At 37.0% G+C, this 19,879-nt stretch overlaps 1 protein-coding gene across 1 annotated transcript in view; it reads right to left on the bottom strand.

Moving 5' to 3' along the window:
* The window catches only part of GPR158 (G protein-coupled receptor 158), a 315,313-nt gene that overhangs the window by 132,721 nt on the left and 162,713 nt on the right, over window positions 1–19,879 (bottom strand). The window contains exon 4 of the mRNA XM_057732013.1: window positions 18,857–19,080. Coding sequence (XP_057587996.1) covers window positions 18,857–19,080 — 224 coding nt within the window. The remainder of the gene's footprint in view (window positions 1–18,856; window positions 19,081–19,879) is intronic.

Genomic DNA, 19,879 nt, shown 5'->3' with positions numbered 1-19,879 from the left:
AATTCTGCCACTATAATGTGAAATCAGCCAGAAACAACATGCAGACAGGCAAGTGTGGCTGTATTCCAATAAAACTTAACTCAGAGACACTGAAATGTGAATTCCATGTAATTTCCACATGTCATGAAACATTCTTCTTCTTCTGATTTTTTTCCCCAAACAGTCAGCAGGTCATAGCTTGCTGATCCCTGCTGTATTAGGAAATAAAACTCACAAAATAAATCTCCCCGACTTCAGTCCTAACTGGGATATATCAACTATAACTAGATACTGAGCTCCTGAGACAGAAATGGCTCAAGACACTACACAACTATAATATTCACGCTAAAGTCTTCTATCAGTAAAATATGCTCTTTTCATTGAATTTGGAAGATGTTGTTCATTTAATTATGGATAAAGAGCGGTTTGCATTATGACCTCAGGCGTATCTTTAGGCATTATTTTCTCCATTTGTGACTGAAGATGTTAATTACTGTTATTTCTCTCCCTCCTGGGGATTTCTCTAAAATTAATTAATGGTCACACATATTAATGCTGTAAATGTACTAAGAAACTTGGAGAGTGAACAATTCATAAATCTACTTAAGAAAAAACAAATGGACATGAAGCAAGACACCACGTGCAAAATATTTGTAGTTCCTTGAATGATAACCATTCAGTTAACATAACTACCTATGCTAATACTTTCCATGCTTTCAACTTTCTGTCTTTTCCTCCTTTCAGCAGAATTTCAGGGAAACGTCTGTGCTGTCCTCTTTGATCTGGGCTCTCAGCAGTCCTTTCATGTGCACTTGGATGTCCCCCGTCCTTCCCCTACAGTGGCTACTGCCAAACTGGCACAGTCTTCTCAACTCTCTATTCTACTCTATTTGAGGACACTCAGTAAATGACCTTATTCCAAATCTCAGACAGTTGAAGCTAAACTTTCTTCAACTTTGTTGCCTCGACCTCAAATTACTGATGTCTGCTTCATCAGCAACACCATTTTCTCTAGACTCAGGTACCTTTAGGATCTCCTGTCCAAAGTCAGTATCTTCACCCGTACTTGGGATCCTCTTCCCTTCTGTTCTTATGGGACCCCGTTCCACATTTCTCTGTATTTTCAACCTGCTCTTCTCTGTTTTCTCTAGCAGTTTATAAATACGTTCCCATCTTCTGAGATAAAACTCCCTCAACCTTGAGTCTCCTCTTTGGCCATTTAGTCACAGCCTTTTTCTACTTATCTTAGAGCCAAGCTTCCTGACAGAATGCTGTATATTTATATTCTCTACTTTTCTACATCCAATCCATCCCGAGTCCACTATAATCTGAATTCTCAGAAACTGCCCCCGTAAAAGTTTTCAGTAACTTCACAATCATCAAACTCACAGAGTTCTTTTCATCTAGGATTTACTGCGAATGCTGTTAGGGAGTGACCTAGTAATGTATTTTTCTTTATGACTAGACAATTATTCTAATACTATTAAATGTGATCTCAATGAAAATCCCAACAAGATTATGCACTGTTTCAAAAGCTTTCTGTAAATGTCACACATAGCGACTAAAAATATCCAAAAGATTTTAAAGCTTAAGACAACTGGCTACCGAATACCTACGTCCCAGTAAAACTATCATAATTAAAACAGCGTGACATGGGTACAGCAATAAACTATTTTAGGCCTCACTTTTCTTCGTGGCTATCTATTATCTGCTACTGTTAACAACTCCCTCTCTTTTGAGTCCCTCTCTCTTCAATTCTATGACATTTCTCTGCTGGGGTTGGCTCATGCCTCTCACTCCTCTGTCCCATTTCCTCCTTCCTTTTCTTTTATCTATTCCAAAGATGCTGGTTCAAATGTCTTCTTTTCCTACCATAAACACTTCCCTGGGAAAGCTCAGAATCTGTCATGGTTTTAACTATCACTGTTTAGCCAACACTATTTCTCTGCTCCCTTCCCAAATAAGACTGTTAGAAGTTTGCTTTCTCTACTTCCTCAATCTTCACATAAATGTACACTGCTGAGGTCGCCAATGACCTCTGTGCTGCCAAATTCACTGCATACTTTTTCCACTCATATTATTCTATCACTCTGTAGTTTTCCCCACAGTTGGTCGCTCTCTCCTTTTAAATACTGTCATCTTTTGGATTCTGTAATATGCCTCTCATCTGGCATTCCTCTACTCTTTTTGGCCACTCTTCAATTATTCAGAAGAGCTCCTGCATTTGACTTTTTCTTCAAAATGTTGAAAAGTTCAGTCCTGAGCATTCTCTTCTTTTTCTTCTTCATACTCTTCCTAAGTGAGTAATCTCATTGTCACAGCTTGAAATTCCTACGTCTCCCTCCTTATAACTCCTAAACTCTAGCCTAAACTCCTGCACTCAGCTTTCCAATTCATATATCTAACTGCCCACCTGACACCTCCACTTTGACTTCTCGCAGGTGGCTTCACCATCAGAGTAGCCAGAAAAATAACGCACGTAAACAAAAAAGGATGTTTTAGTATTAGTATGCAATATTTGTCACAGACTTACACTAAACATTATTCATTGTTGATCTAAAATTCAAATTTAATTGGGCATCCTGTTTTTTATGTGTGAACTTGGCAACCACAGTTGAACTTCTGTCCAAAACGGAACTCTTGATTTTTCCCTCCTCTACCCTTCAAACCACTCTCTTTCCGGTGTTTCACATTTTCTTAATTTTAGTAGATAGAGCCCCTCTTCATCCAGTTCCTCAAGCTATAAACCTGAGGGGGTCAAGTTTGATTTTTGTTTTTTCTTTACCTCTCTCATCAAATTCATCGGCAGGTCCCGTCAATTCTATCTCCAAATGTATCTCAAATTTAGCCACTTGTCCCCATCCCAGGGCCACTGCTGTCTCTTACCTAGACTAATTCAACAGACCTCTCATCACTTCCCGCACTTTTACACTGTCCCTTAGTAATCTATTCTCTGCAGAGCAGCTCAAGAAATTAGTTTAATACCTAAATGAGATCATTTACCCCTCTGCTTCAAATTCTTCAATGGCTTCTGACTGCACTTTGGACAAAAGAAAACTCTTCACTCTGGCCTACAGAACTCCAAATGCCTGGCCCCTGCCTCTCTCCCACCTCATCTCTCTCCACTCTGCTGCTACTTGCTAGCCACTCTGGCCTCCTTCGGCTCCTAGAACACTGAACTTTTTCACACGTCGGCACCTCAAAGATGCGGTTTTCTCTTCCTGGAATACTCTCTTGGCCCTGTTCTCCACTTCCTGGTTATCCTTGAGGCCTCAGATTAAATGACACTGCCTCAGGGGAGTCCTCCTAAACAGCCCATCTACATAGTCTCTCCAATCCCATTATCTGTCCTCATTTGAATCTGTTACTTACCTTCACAGCACTTATCAGCATTAGTATTTATTAGTTTATTTACTCACTTCTCTTTACCCCACAAGATTATAAACTCCAATCATAGGATCACGGACTGTTTCAGTTTTGTTCACTATCCATAAACAATGCCTGGGAACTTAGCACACCCTCAAAAACCACTGAGTGAAGGCGTGAGCGACCTCCCAGTTTGCTTCTGCGGTGTCAGACCCATATGTCTAACATATCCTCTGCCAGCTCAGCAATCATCTCAAGTGCCTACAGCATAACGTCCAAAATGCTCAGTCAGGCTTTTCAGGATTCATGCGGAAATGTTCAGTTTCCCTGAATGTGTCATGGGCTCTCTATCTTTGCATATGTCTGTCTCTCTGCCTGGCCTGTCCCTTTTACCTCCTGTCCGTCTGACCAGTGAAATTCATTTTTCAAGGTTCTTCTCATGTGTCACTTCTTCTTTGCAGTCTTCCCAAACCACCCTCAGCCACTCTTATTTTATGTTGTCATATTCTGTACATACCCCTATTAATAGCTAACATTTACTGCGCACTTTCCACAGCTCACTAATTGTATGACGTTTATAAGCATTCCACACATTTTAACCTTAACCACAACCCTGTGAGATGTAGTATCATGAGACTCATTATTATTAGATTTATTACTATTATCCCCATACTACAGAAAAGGAAACTGAGACCAAAAGAGACTAGTAACTTAACCTAAGGTTTAGGAGCTCTTTTATGTGAGGCCAGGAGAGGCACCTACATAAACAGACTCTAAAGCCCGTGACCTTAATCACTGTTCCTACTGCCCTGCCAAGCACTCAACAAACTGTAGCACATGTTTTCAGATATCTTATATTTTCTATATTCATTTCCCCATTAGATTGTGAGCCTCTCATGGGCAAGCCAGTATCAAAATCATCTTTTAAAATCTAGCTAAATATTCATAGCTAAACAAATAGTTAATAAAGGCCTTAGTTTATAATTGTGCAAAGTACTTTGTTTACATGATACTTGAATGGGCTTTAAAAATGAAGTTCTAAGGGATTTAGAAAAGACAGGTTGGCCTCAGAATATTTTTCAGCTGACGAGCAATCCAGTGCACAGGTACGTTAATTTTCACAGCTATTTTTAGCATACTTAGTATGTAACTGCCTTTACCACTCAAATAAGCATAAGTAAATGTAAGTGCCTCAAAAGAGGAATGGAGCTTTGGTAATCATTAAGCATTTTAGTCTCCCAAGGCATACACAAATATGTTATAATCACTCTTGCTGTTCTTCATAACTTATAATTAGTACTGCTGCCACCACATGGAGTAGGAGGTTATTTAAATGATATTTCTTAAGAAGCACAGAAAGAAAGAAATCTCCTCAACTATTTTTCTCCCCATATGTACCCTTACCACCACCCTGGCATTCATATACATTCATACACACATACACATACACACACAGACCCCTAAACCATTACATACAAGTTGCTCCTTGGGTTAAGGCATTGAAGAATTCCATTAAAATGCAAAACTGTGTAGTAAAACACAAATGAGCAGAGACAAGGAGCATATAAATCCATTTAAATGGGACCATGCAAGAACTTAATTTATTCAGCCACCTGATACATTCTTCTTTGTTTTTCTTTTATTGTCTAGCTCTACCAGCCCCACACTGGAATATCAACTCCTTAAGAGCACAGATCTTATTTGTCCTGTTCACCACTGCATTCCCAGTATGGGTAACAGTTCCAAGCTCTCAACAGATGCTCAGCAGATGGATGACGAATGGGAAGAAGGAATGGAGGGAGGCAGGCAGAAAGGGATGGAATGAGAAGAAAAGGTGAGAGGAAAGATGAACAATGGCAAGTGCTATAATAAAACCTCAAAAAATGGTGGAAATGTGCTGGTGAAGCAAATAACTGTATTAAAACCATTTTCTCCCACCATTTAGTATTCTACACCATCACCTTTATGGCCTCACATTTAAATGCATGGATGACCGAACCCAATTTTGAACAATGTAATTGTTCCCGGTCTGTCTGAACTATAAATAGTGCTATGATACACATACATACAACTATGACTATATTTGTAAGTCCTTGTGCACCTGTATGATTTCTTTAGGACAGACTTCTAGAATTGAAACTACTGTGCATCTTTATGTTTATTACACATAATCCCAAACCTCGTCCAAAAGTTTCTACTAATTTACACAACCATCAGCAATATATGGGAACACCTAGTTCCTAACATCTTCACCAACACAGAGAATTACTACTGTTACAAAAGTATATGTCATTGTTTTCATTTGCATTTTGTTATTACTCATGGATATAGAGAACACATTTTTATGTCGTTGTTTTACAAATTACTGATGGATATTCTTTGCCTATTTTTCTATTGGATATTTTTCTATTTCATATTGACTCCTAAGAGGGTTTTGTCTGTTTTTAGAGTAAGAATGTTAATCCTTTACTATCATATCATACCAAGACACTTTTCTACAATTTGCTTATTAATTTTGTTTTAATTGTTTAAATGCTATACTTATCCCTAAAGCTCACCCTTCATAATTCAAAAGCCTAGTGACCAGAAAAAAGTAGACATTCCTTACCGGTAATAAAGGAAAGGTAACCTACAAACAAGTTAAATAATTTCCACAGTAACAAGAGGAAGAAAAGATCTGAAATTCTAAACTTGAGCTGGGAGACTAAGCTCTATTCAGAGCTCATAAAATATTTTCTTGTTAACAAAATACATTGGCGGATGCAAGTTGTGTGCTGGGATAAAGGTCATAATTTTTTAAGATCAAATTTCTTCTGGCACTTTTATTAATATACGCCACACATATTTGTCAGAAGAAAAGTAAAAATGAGTAAGAGTTGAAAGCTTTACATTTTATTTGAAATACACTTGCCTTTAAATATTTAGGGAAAAGCACCTGTCAAAATACATTTCAGACTGTGTCAAGTTCAAACTACTTGAGAACTGGCTAGTAAATTATGGAATGGGGTAACTCCTGGTAAATCCATTATGTCTTGGATACATAGAGCAGTTCATCATCTGTAGAAATCCTGAATTTTGATATAATTCTTTAAGAAGTGGGCCATCCCTAGACAAAACAGTTTTATGGCCACAAAGCCCCTCCAACATCCTATATTGGTAGTTTTTTTTCCTTCACTTGTTTCCTGAGCCTGAAACTCCTAGTCAAAGCGTGACAAATATGTTACATATGTCATTAGTTTCCCTGATAACACCTATGGCTGCTAAAGTTAGCCAATTAGACAATCACCTTTCAGCATAAATCCATTTTCTGCCTCGGAACCCTTTTTAACGCAGTGCTCCAACACACTGATGGGAGGTGGCAATTGTGTTTTAGCTCAAGTCCCACTCATCATTAGAATGACGACTAATCTTACTTAAACAGTATCTGTATTTTAAACAGGAAGCCTTTAAAGCCTGGAAATCTTTCAAGACTAAAACGTGTGAAGCCCTAACACTTGGGCACAGTGGCATTAATGACTGGAATAGAGATGCTTAGTGAATGCTCCTTAATCCCACTCTGCCCTGCACCTAACTGAAATGCGGGGGTTGGACCTTTTCAGGCTTCTTATGTCCTAAAGAAAATCATTTAAAAGTTAATTCAGAGAGCATGATTATACTTCTCTAACTTTCAAGCCTAGCACTTTAAGCTTCTTCATAGATGTGTTAAAACATATTTCACGGAAAGAAAAAAATTATGCAAATATCGGGCATCATGTTATAAAATCAAACATTTCATTACACATCATATAAGTTTTACTTGATTCTTGTCTTCTTAGCCCCTATAAGAACAAAAATGTAGAATTAAAAGCTGTAATACTTTCTCCTTTGGTAACTCTTGGAATCGTCCAGAAAGCCTTTCAATGAATGAGTCCTTACATACACATAAGACACACACATAAGTCATAAAAAAAACTCATCTCACATTACCTAGTATGATAAGGTTCCAATCTGCAGGTTCCATACCCTCTTGAACTGCTTACTATATGAATCAGGCTTGATTTTAAAGGACATACACTATTGTTGTTGTTTTCCAAAGTCTTGAATGTCCCCATTTTACATAAGATAAAAGCCACTTAAAGAGATTCATTTACTGATTAGGTATATAACTATGTAAGCTTAGAGTCACATAACTACATGATAACTAGAAAATGAAAGCACTAGGATTTAACTCAAGGTTTTTGACCCAAAACCTTTGCCCCCCCCAAAAAAAAAGAGAGAGAGAGAGAGAGAGAAAACATAAGGAATTATTGTACAGAGATGAAAAGCAGCTTCCGGCCTTTAGAGTATCATGAGGGTGGGGACAGCAGCGCACGCAGTGCTGGAAACGGAACGAGTGAAACAGGAGACAAACTTGAACAGCTTCTCCGAACACTGAAGAAACACTTAAAACATAATATGGTGAGAATATTTTTAAAAAGAAAGCCTGGAGACCCAACCTATACTTAACAGGAAGTCCTAAAAGAGAAGCCTAAAAGAACGACAACAGTAGAGATCATGTGAGAACTAACACACAAGAGAGTTTCCCATATCAGAAGAAAGCTCAGTCTGAAATCTGGGAGTATGGACTGAAGAAGAACCACATTATGATGGTAAAAGTAAAGAAAGACGTCAGTAAGCATTCAGATGGGAGATTCTGTTCCATAAAAGACAAAAAGTGGGCAATGCGGGACACTGTCCGAAATGTTCAATTCTAAAAGAGAAGTGAAGCAACAATCATAGAGCTTTAAAAGAAAAAGACAGTAACCCCCAAATTCTCCTCCTAACCAAGGGGTCATCATATAAAAGTCACAGTTGGTGGGTGGGGGGTCAGATATAACACAGGTACAAAACTACCCTTTCCTGAACTGTTTGAAGATATAGATATTAAATAATGATAAAAGATTAGTCAAAAGTCAGAACTCGATGGCGGCGAAGTAGAGAGACGTGGAGTGCATCCCTCTCCACAGATGCATTGGGAATGCACGGAAGGACGCAGTCATTCCCACAGAGAACCAGCTGAACACCAGCAGACGGCCTCGGACACCGGAAAGGGCTGCGGAGAACCTGACATAGCCGGACAAGCAACCCCAAAAGCTTGGACAACCATGAGGAAACAAAGAAACACCATGCAGGCAAAGGAGCAGGAAAAAAACCCACAAGACCAAATAAATGAGGAGGAAATAGGAAAAATGCCTGAAAAAGAATTTAGAGTAATGATAGTAAAAATGATACAAAATCTCGATAACAAATTAGAGAAAGTACAAGAAACAGTTCATAAGAACTCAGAAAAACAAACAGCAATGGATAACAAAATAACTGAAATTAAAAATACTCTAGATGCTCTAACCAGCAGAATGACTGAGGCAGAAGAACGAATAAGTGAGTTGGAAGATAGAATGGAAGAAATAAACGCCACAGAGCAGGAAAAAGATAAAAAAATAAAAAGACTAGAAGACAGCCTCAGAGACCTCAGTGATAACCTTAAACGTACCAACATTCGAATTATAGGCATCCCAGAAGAAGAAGAAAACAAGAAAGGGTCTGTGAAAATATTTGAAGAGATTCTAGTGGAAAACTTCCCCAACATGCGAAAGGAAATAATGAACCAAGTCCAAGAAGCACAGAGAGTCCCATACAGAATAAACCCAAGGAGAAATACACCAAGACACATATTAATCAAACTAACGACAATTCAACACAAAGAAAAAATATTAAAAGCAGCAAGAGAAAAGCAACAAACAACATATAAGGGAAAACCCATCAGGATAACAGCTGACCTTTCTACAGAAACTCTGCAGGCCAGAAGGGAATGGCAGGATATACTGAAAGTCCTGAAAGAGAGAAACCTACAGCCAAGAATACTTTACCCAGCAAGAATCTCATTCAGATTTGAGGGAGAAATCAAAAGCTTTCCAGACAAGCAAAAGTTAAGAGAATTCAGCACCACCAAACCAGCCTTACAACAAGTGCTAAAGGAACTTCTCTAAGTAGGAAACACAAGAAAAGGAAAACACCTACAAATACAAACCCAAAACAATTAAGAAAATGGTCATTGGAACACACATGTCAATAATCACTTTAAATGTAAATGGATTAAATGCTCCAACCAAAAGACACAGACTGGCTGAATGGATACAAAAACAAGACCCTTCTATATGCTGCCTACAAGAAACCCACTTCAGACCAAGGGATACATATAGACTGAAAGTGAAGGGATGGAAAAAGATATTCCATGCAAATGGAAGTCAAAAGAAAGCTGGAGTAGCAATACTCATATCAGACAAATTAGACTTGAAAGTAAAGACTATTAAAAGAGACAAGGAAGGGCACTACATAATGATCAAGGGATCCATCCAAGAAGAACATATCACAATGGTAAATATCTATGCCCCCAATATAGGAGCACCTCAATACATAAGGCAAATGCTAACAGCTATAAAAGGGGACATCGACAGTAACACAATTATAGTGGGAGACTTGAACACCCCACTTACATCAATGGACAGATCATCCAAACAGAAAATAAATAAAGACACACAAGCTTTAAATGACACATTAGACCATCTCGACTTAATTGATATTTATAGGACATTCCATCCAAAAACGACAGACTACACTTTCTTCTCAAGTGCACACAGAACATTTTCCAGGATAGATCACATCTTGGGTCACAAATCAAACCTCAGCAAATTCAAGAAAATTGAAATCATATCAAGCATCTTCTCAGACCACAACGCCATGAGACTAGATATCAATTACAGGAAAAAAACTGCAAAAAATACAAACACATGGAGGCTAAACAATTCACTATTAAACAACCAAGGAATCACTACAGAAATCAAAGAGGAAATCAAAAAGTATCTAGAAACAAATGACAACGAAAACACAACAACCCAAAACCTATGGGACGCAGCAAAAGCAGTTCTAAGAGGGAAGTTTATAGCAATACAGTCCTACCTTAAGAAACAAGAAAATGATCGAATAAACAACCTAAGCTTACACCTCAAACAACTAGAGAAAGAAGAACAAAGAAACCCCAAAGTGAGCAGAAGGAAAGAAATCGTAAAGATCAGAGCAGAAATAAATGAAAAAGAAAGGAAAGAAACCATAAGAAAAATAAATAAAACTAAAAGCTGGTTCTTTGAGAAGATTAACAAAATTGATAAACCATTAGCCAGACTCATCAAGAAAAAAAGGGGGAAGATGCAAATCAACAGAATTAGAAATGAAAAAGGAGAAGTCACAACGGACACCTCAGAAATACAAAACATCATGAGAGACTACTACAAGCAACTATATGCCAATCAATTGGATAACCTGGAAGAAATGGATACATTCTTAGAAAAATACAATCTTCCAAGACTGAAGCAGGAAGAAATAGAAACCATGAACAGACCAATCACAAGTACAGAAATTGAGGCAGTGATTAAAAATCTCCCAACACACAAAAGCCCAGGACCAGATGGATTCACAGGCGAATTCTATCAAACATTTCGAGAAGAGTTAACACCTATCCTTCTCAAACTCTTCCAAAATATTGCAGAAGGCGGAGCACTCCCAAACTCATTCTATGAGGCTACCATCACCCTGATACCAAAACCAGGCAAAGATGTCACAAAAAAAGAAAACTACAGACCAATATCACTGATGAATATAGATGCAAAAATCCTCAACAAAATACTAGCTAACAGACTGCAACAGCACATTAAAAAAATCATACACCACGATCAAGTGGGGTTTATCCCTGGGATGCAAGGATTCTTCAATATACGCAAATCAATCAACGTGATACATCATATCAACAAATTGAAGGATAAAAACCATATGATCATTTCAATAGATGCAGAAAAAGCTTTTGACAAAGTTCAACATCCATTTATGATAAAAGCTCTCCAGAAAATGGGCATAGAAGGAAATTACCTCAACATCATAAAAGCCATATATGACAAACCAAAAGCCAACATTGTTCTCAATGGAGAAAAACTGGAAGAATTCCCTCTAAGAACAGGAACAAGACAAGGGTGTCCACTCTCACCACTGTTATTCAACATAGTTTTGGAAGTGTTAGCCACAGCAATCAGAGAAGAAAAAGAAATTAAAGGAATCCAAATTGGAAAAGAAGAAGTAAAATTATCACTCTTTGCAGATGACATGATACTATATATAGAAAACCCTAAAGACTCTACCAGAAAACTGCTAGCACTCATTGATGAGTTTAGTCAAGTAGCAGGATACAAAATTAATGCACAGAAATCTCTTGCATTCCTATACACTAACAACGGAAGAGCAGAAAGAGAAATTAAGGAAACTCTCCCATTCACCATTGCAACAAAAAGAATCAAATACCTAGGAATAAACCTGCCTAAGGAGGCAAAAGATCTGTATGCAGAAAACTTTAAGACATTGATGAAAGAAATCAAAGATGACATAAACAGATGGAGGGATATACCATGTTCCTGGATTGGAAGAATCAACATCGTGAAAATGACTGTACTACCCAAAGCAATTTACAGATTTAATGCAATCCCGATCAGATTACCAATGGCATTTTTCACAGAACTAGAGCAAGAAATCTTACGATTTGTATGGAAACGCAAAAGACCCCGAATAGCCAAAGCAATCTTGAGAAGGAAAAATGGAGTTGGTGGAATCAGGCTTCCTGACTTCAAACTATACTACAAGGCCATAGTGATCAAGACAGTATGGTACTGGCACAAAAATAGAAAGGAAGATCAATGGAACAGAATAGAGAACTCAGAAGTAAGCCCAAACACATATGGGCACCTTATCTTTGACAAAGGAGGCACGAGTATACAATGGAAAAAAGACAGCCTCTTCAATAAGTGGTGCTGGGAAAATTGGACAGCAACATGTAAAAGAATGAAATTAGAACACTTCCTAACACCATACACAAAAATACACTCCAAATGGATTAAAGACCTACATATAAGGCCAGACACTATCAAACTCCTAGAGGAAAACATAGGCAGAACACTCTTTGACATACATCAAAGCAACATCCTTTTTGACCCACCTCCTAGAATCATGGAAATAAAATCAAGAATAAACGAATGGGACCTCATGAAACTTAAAAGCTTTTGCACAGCAAAAGAAACCATAAACAAGACTAAAAGGCAACCCTCAGAATGGGAAAAAATAATTGCCTATGAAACAACGGACAAAGGATTAACCTCCAAAATATACAAGCAGCTCATGCAGCTTCATACCAAAAAAGCAAATAACCCAATCCACAAATGGGCAGAAGACCTAAATAGACATTTCTCCAAAGAAGACATACAGATGGCCAACAAACACATGAAAAGATGCTCAACATCACTCATCATCAGAGAAATGCAAGTCAAAGCCACAATGAGGTATCACCTCACACCAATCAGAATGGCCATCATCACAAAGTCTGGAAACAACAAATGTTGGAGAGGGTGTGGAGAAAAGGGAACTCTCCTGCACTGTTGGTGGGACTGTAAGTTGGTACAGCCACTATGGAAAACAATTTGGAGGTTCCTTAAAAAACTACAAATAGAACTACCATATGATCCAGTCATCCCACTCCTGGGCATATACCCAAAGAAAACCATAATCCCAAAAGAAACTTGTACCATAATGTTTATTGCAGCACTCTTTACAATAGCCAGGACATGGAAGCAACCTAAATGCCCATCAACAAATGAATGGATACAGAAGATGTGGCATATATATACAATGGAATATTACTCAGCTATAAAAAGGGATGAGATGGAGCTATATGTAATGAGGTGGATAGAACTACAATCTGTCATACAGAGTGAAGTAAGTCAGAAAGAGAAAGACAAATATTGTATGCTAACTCACATATACGGAATCTAAAAATGGTACTGATGAACTCAGTGACAAGAACAGGGAAGCAGATACAGGGAATGGACTGGAGAACTCGAGGTATGGGAGGGGGCGGGGGGTGAAGGGGAAACTGAGAAGAAGCGGGAGAGTAGTACAGACATATATATACTACCAACTGTAAAATAGTCAGTGGGAAGTTGTTGTATAACAAAGGGAGTCCAACTCGAGGAAGGAAGATGCCTTAGAGGACTGGGGCAGGGAGGGTGGGGGGGAATCGAGGGGGGGGCATCAAGGAAGGGAGGGAATATGGGGATATGTGTATAAAAACAGTTGATTGAACCTGGTGTACCCCCCAAAAAAAATAAAATAAAATAATAATAAAAAAAAAAAAAAAAAAGAAAAAAAAAAAGTCAGAACTCAAAGGTAAAAAAACACATTTAGAAAGGTCTTATGATGAGCAACTAAATCAAATAAACACCTAGGAAAAAGTCTAAATGATAAATCTAAATGCAGTGAGAGCCAAACTATAGTAAAGAACTGCTTTTCCTTTGAAACGAATGATGGTTCTTACTGAAAATTGATGGAAATGAATCACAGATTAAATTTTAATAAAATGGGAAGGGGGAAATGAGGAAAAATACAAGTACCACATTTCTCATTCATATTCAATAAAGGGGAGTGAAAATAATATTCCTGTGATATTTTATTAGTTCAATAGAATTAAAATATCTGGTAAGAGTCAAGATCAATGTTGTAGCCCTTAGGAAAACAGAAATTGAGATAAATATCTATCATAAACCGACAGAAATATATAACATCATCTTATGTTGAATGTAGCAGTTGGCCAGTATGAGAACAAGGTTTCAGAAAAAAACCTGAAAACCACTGTGCAGCATCTATACTACCTCTACAGCCAGCTGCGTTGAAGGAACTCGTGCTTGGCTTCTGACCACTCTATTCCTTTTCATGTATTATGCTGCACCTTGCTCCCATGAACAGAAAAATACATCCTAAAATTCATATGGAATCTCAAGGGACCCAAAACAACCTTGAAAAGAAGAACAAATGTGGAGGCCTCACACTTCCTAATTTCAAAACTTACCACAAAGCTATGGTAATCACAACAGTGAGATCCTGACATAAAAGCACAGACCAAATGAAACAGAATAGAGAGCCCAGAAATAAACCCGCATGTATATGGTCAAATGATCTTTGATAAGGGTGCCAAGACCACACAAGGGAGAAAAGATATTCTCTTCAACAAATAGTGCTGAGAAAACTATGTATCCAAATGCAAAAGAATGAAGTTGGTCCCTTAACTTACAACAAATACAAAAATTAACTCAGATGGATTGAAGTCTAATGTAAGGCCTCAAACTATGAAACTCCTAGAAGAAAACACAGCAGGAAAGCTTCATGACATTGGCTTTGGGAATGATATCTTAGATATGACACCAAAAGTACAGTCAGCCAAAGAAAGCACAGGTAAACTGGACTTTATCAAAATCAAAAGCTTCTGGGCATCAAAGGACACTATCAAGAGAGTGAAAAGACAACCTGTAGGATGGGAGAAGATATCTGCAAATCATCTATGTGGTAAGTATACTATTCAGAATACATAAAGAACTCCTACAATTCAGCAATGAACAAACAACTGATTCAAAAGTGAACAGAAGACTTGAACAGACATTTCTGCAAAGAAGATATACCAATAAGTACATGAAAAGATGTTCAACTGCCACTAACCTTTAGGAAAATGCAAATCAAAACCACAATGAGAATTCACTTCAGATTCATTGGATGGCTATTATAAAACAAAAAAATAACAAGTGTTGGTGAGGATGTGAAGGAATTGGAACCTTCGTGAATTGTTGGTGAAAATATCAAGTGGCCTGCCCTCTGTGGAAAACAATTGGATCGTTCCTCAAAAAGTTAAACACAGAATGACCATGTGATTCAGCAATTCCACTCCTAGCTTACAGACAAATAACTGAAATCAGGGACTCAACCAAATAGCAATTGTCACAATAGCATTATTTACGACATATAAAAGGTGGAAACAACCAAAATGTCCTTCAACAGATAAACAGACAAATGAAATGTGGTAAATACACACAACGGAATATTATTCATCAATTAAGAGAAAAGAAGTTGTGATACATGCTACAACATAGATAAACCTTTAAAACATTATGCTGGGTGAAATAAGCCAAACACAAAAGGACAAATAGTAAAATTCCACTTATATGAGGCACTCTGAAAAGACAAATTTATAGAGACAGAAAGTAGAATAAAGGTTACCAGGGGTTAGGGGAATAGGGGGTTGTTTAACGGTTACAGAGTTTGCTTTGGGATGATGCAAAAGTTCTGGAAATGAATAGTGGTAATGGTTGCACAGTGATGTGAAGGCACTTAATGCCACTTAACTATACACTTAAAGATGGTAAAAAAAAAATGATAAATTTTATGTTATACATATTTTACCACAATAAAAAAGTAATATATCTCCTCTTTTTCACCAAAATAGGCATTAGAACATCATAATTAGCCTAGTAGAATTTCAGCCACACTGCATTAAAACATCTAATCTTCTAAACCAAAAATGAGCAGTTATAAAATCACTTGTCAATTAATTTCTAATTTAAAAAAAAAGAACTATTACAGGACTAAGGGAAAATACAAACTGCAGTATGCTAACTTTAAAAAAATGACTATCACTATATTTTCCAAACCACTAGGCTCAAACAAAACATGCTAAAATTTACTAAGACTAAATCAAGCAAAAGATTATTTTCAGAAGTGGAATAAGCTGCTGCTCCTTCCAGCATGCCTTCTTTCTTTGAAATTTTCACTTGAAAATAAACTGTACTAACACTTCACATTATTAAGCTGTAAGAAACTAAGCTCTCTCTTCAGAATAGCTAATAGAAAAAGATGTGACTTGCCATAATATCTGGTTAAAAAAATAGAAATAATTTCCAAATATTTAATATTCAGAAACTTTAAAATACTGTTTTAAAAATTGCTATTGTTTTAGAAGAACTTACTGGGTTCAAAATCACTCACAGTTTATTGACAGATTTAATCTTTAACCCAAGGCACAAAGACAAATGTATATAATTATTTCCCTAAATGTTTATGCAGAGTAAATTTTAATTTACTCTCTGTGGTGTCATATCACCAGCCTCACCCCAAAATATAGCAGAATCTAGTTTGTGTCATTGAAAATGATACAATGTTAAACTAATCTTCCACCAAAGATTGTTGGTACCTACCAACTACAGAGTTCATATTTTAGGCATGAACAAACCTCATTTAACTTAAAATACTCATAATTAGACTAAATAATCTGGTTCCAGAGTCTGCACACCTATCCACGATGTTATGCTACTTCTAAACTGCAACTAAGTTTTTTTTCTCTTTTGTCAGAATAGATGTACACTGACAGAGTATGTGATTTTTGTTCTTTTAATTATCAGTGAGTAGAGAATGTAATGGGAGGCTCATGAGGAAAACATCAGTTTTTTGCTTCATCCAAAGAAATGTTGCAAAGACATGAAAACTTGAAAAAGCAAAGTCAGCGGGGGGTGGGAGGTGGGGAGGGGGTTGGGGGGGATGAATTGGGAGATTAGGATTGACATACATACACTAATATGTATAAAATACATGACTAATGGAAAAAAATATCAAATTGTATACTTTAAATATATGAAGTTTATTGTATGTCAATTATATCTCACTAAAATTCTTTTTAAAAGGAAAAAAAAAAAAAAAGCAAAGCCAAAGTCTACATGCCCTAAATATGTAATCTCTATACTAGAAATGGTTTACTGCTTTGACAATTAATACATTGTTTTTGGTAATTGAAATCAGAAGAGAAAATTTCACCAAATGTTTCCTTTCCTCACTATATGAGATCTATGTTCACTGGCTTTATTAATTTATTTCCTAAAAATAACTACCCCTTATGTCACATTCTGTGAACACTAACTGATTCTTCAGAAGGTGACCATCTTACAACTAAAGTCTAATTTATGTATCCCAACTAGTTTATATCTACAGAAATTTCACCAAGTGACATGTAAAGATATCTATTCTCATGACAGCCCTGTAAAGCAGCATCTCATATGAAGGTACAGAGAAACTCAAAAGGTTAATAACTTTGGAAATGTTAAGTAACGTTACCATAGATTAAGACATTGGTCTAGCAAGCACTATCTCAGTTTTTTTAATATCCAATGTAATATTCTACCCAACATATATCATTAACTCCACTTAGCACAACAATCATTACTGATTAAAATCAATTAAAATTCATAAAGAACTATGTGGTATCCACTGTGTAAATGAATTACATTACATAGAGATAATTCAGAGCAGTTTATTAAATAGACCTTTCAATTCTACCTGCCAGTGATAGGCTTTTATAAAGCAATTCATTTTGTTTGGGTAGCAGTGGTTAGATATTTCCTAATTCCACTTACCTGCTACTTTATTATATATATACAATTTAACCATACTGTGTTGCAAAAGAATGACAAGTATTGGTTAAACGAAGAGCAATTTGCCGGTTTGCACTTTCTTACTGATTTAAAGCTTGATTCTAATTTGTTGTATGCTTCTGTTAATGAAACTGTCTATTTAAAATAACTTATTAAAGTCTATAACATTAACATAATGGATACATTCTCCTAGAATCTCAACAGAGGTTTTTTGGTTTTTTTTTTTTTTTTTAATGTCAATTTGAGGCTTTGTAATGCATGCCATTCACATAGAGCTGTTTTCTTCATTTCTAATGGGAACACTTTACATTTTCAACGAGTTCTGTAATCTAAACCAATCTCTATAACTTTGCTAACATGAAGGGGTCATATGAATTTAGAGAAGGTGGAAACATTAGGCTTTGTTTTTCTTTTCAATGGCACAAATAAGTTTCTGAAAGCAACAGAACCACAGATTCTGACAACACTGGCTCCACACAATTAACTGGGTGACCAACTGAAGACAGCTCCCCGGAGAGCTCTGCCCTGAACAATTTTGCCATTTCGCCCACCCCTGACTCAGAAGCATACAAATGCTTATACCACTGCTCAGTTTCTCAGAACAGAACCAAAGGACAGCCTCTCTCTAAAGCCAAACAAGCTCTTTGCAGGATCACTGTCATCCTGGGATACTAATGCAAGACCGAATGTATGCAGAATGAATGTATTCATGACCAAAATACAAGGTGCTCAAAAATAGCTGAGTCCATTCACCATCTTCAAATATGGCTAAGAGAAACAACAATGAAATACAATAAATATACAGCTTTCTACCTATGAAAAAATTAACAATATATTGGGAACCGGCAAAATAAGTTCTTCTAGCGCCCGAAGAGATTATGTAAAAAGAGTCCTTTAAGGCAATGAGGTACTCAAGTTTCAGGGTAAACAGGGAGAAACATTCTGTAGAAGAAAATGTTATAATAAATTTTCATATTTTCAATTCCTATTTCTCCTGGGACGTTGAAGAATATAGCTTTCATACTCTAGTCCAATCATACTATAGAAAGACTGCTGCTTAATAGAGAAGTAACTGGGATTTGGAACAATTCTACTTGCTTAAGAAGAGGTCAGTTCATAATAAAAAGAAAGATCATAACCAGGGTACCTGGGTTTACCTTTGCTTTGCGAAAGCGGTAGACCACCAGCATGCTCACGAAGTCGAGCAGCATACACAGGGCTTGGAAGGAGATGATAGCAAGTCGCAAATACTTATCCTCCTGGACAAAGCAGGGGCTGTCATCAGCACAGTACGGGCAGCCCTCTCTGCAGGGCAGGCAGACATGGGCTTCTTCTGACACATCCTTTGCACTTCCTGTAAAATGGTGATCCGGACCCCTTCCTGAAAGTTCCAAATAAAACCAGTGTCATTGCACCTCTGAGGCAGGTGAGACCGAGTACAGAGTCAAAACACATCCTCAACTCTTCATTCCTTTTCCCTCTTATTAAACGCTTTTCATCAGTCGTCTTGCTAGAGGAGAGAGTTACTTTGCCTTTAGACTCAAACAAAATTCTTTTTATCCTTTTGATTAGGAAAAAAATTGTCATTCAGAGTAATTCAGGAAAATTAGCAAAAAAGGAACTAAAACTTCTCAGAGGCAGGTAACAGTTTTCTGAGTCTTTTATTTCACTATCTACCGCTCACCAAAGGAAACTCCCTACAGCACAAATAATATTCCATAAATATTTGTTAAGGAATTAACCAGAAGGAAAGATAAACTTGTGTCATTCCTGTTCCAAGTAAATATACACAACACTTTTGGAACTTCTTGACCTAGATAGCACAGAACCCAAAATAAGACTGATTGCTCCTTAATCCAGCAGGGATCTCGTCCACCAAGTTCATTAGGTCTAAATTGGATAAAATGGTACTTAATCAACAGTTGTTCAGTGTGCAATTGTCTAATGATGGTGCATCCTTTGCCCAGAGTACAATCCATACTTACAGGCTATCGTGTAATTTCCCACTCTACACACCCACAGGACATTTCCACACTATTAACTAACTGCTGCTATTGATCTACCTTTAATTTTAGATTCTTCTGTCTCAGTTACCAAACTTAACTTAGCTCTGAAGCCCAAGAGGTGAGAAGTCTCTTTAAATGTTGTTTGTTTAGCATCAATAAATATCTAATTAATAA

Source organism: Hippopotamus amphibius, chromosome 4 (assembly GCF_030028045.1).
Source record: "Hippopotamus amphibius kiboko isolate mHipAmp2 chromosome 4, mHipAmp2.hap2, whole genome shotgun sequence".
Lineage (NCBI taxonomy): Eukaryota > Metazoa > Chordata > Mammalia > Artiodactyla > Hippopotamidae > Hippopotamus > Hippopotamus amphibius.
This window is presented reverse-complemented; position numbering and strand designations above follow the sequence as displayed.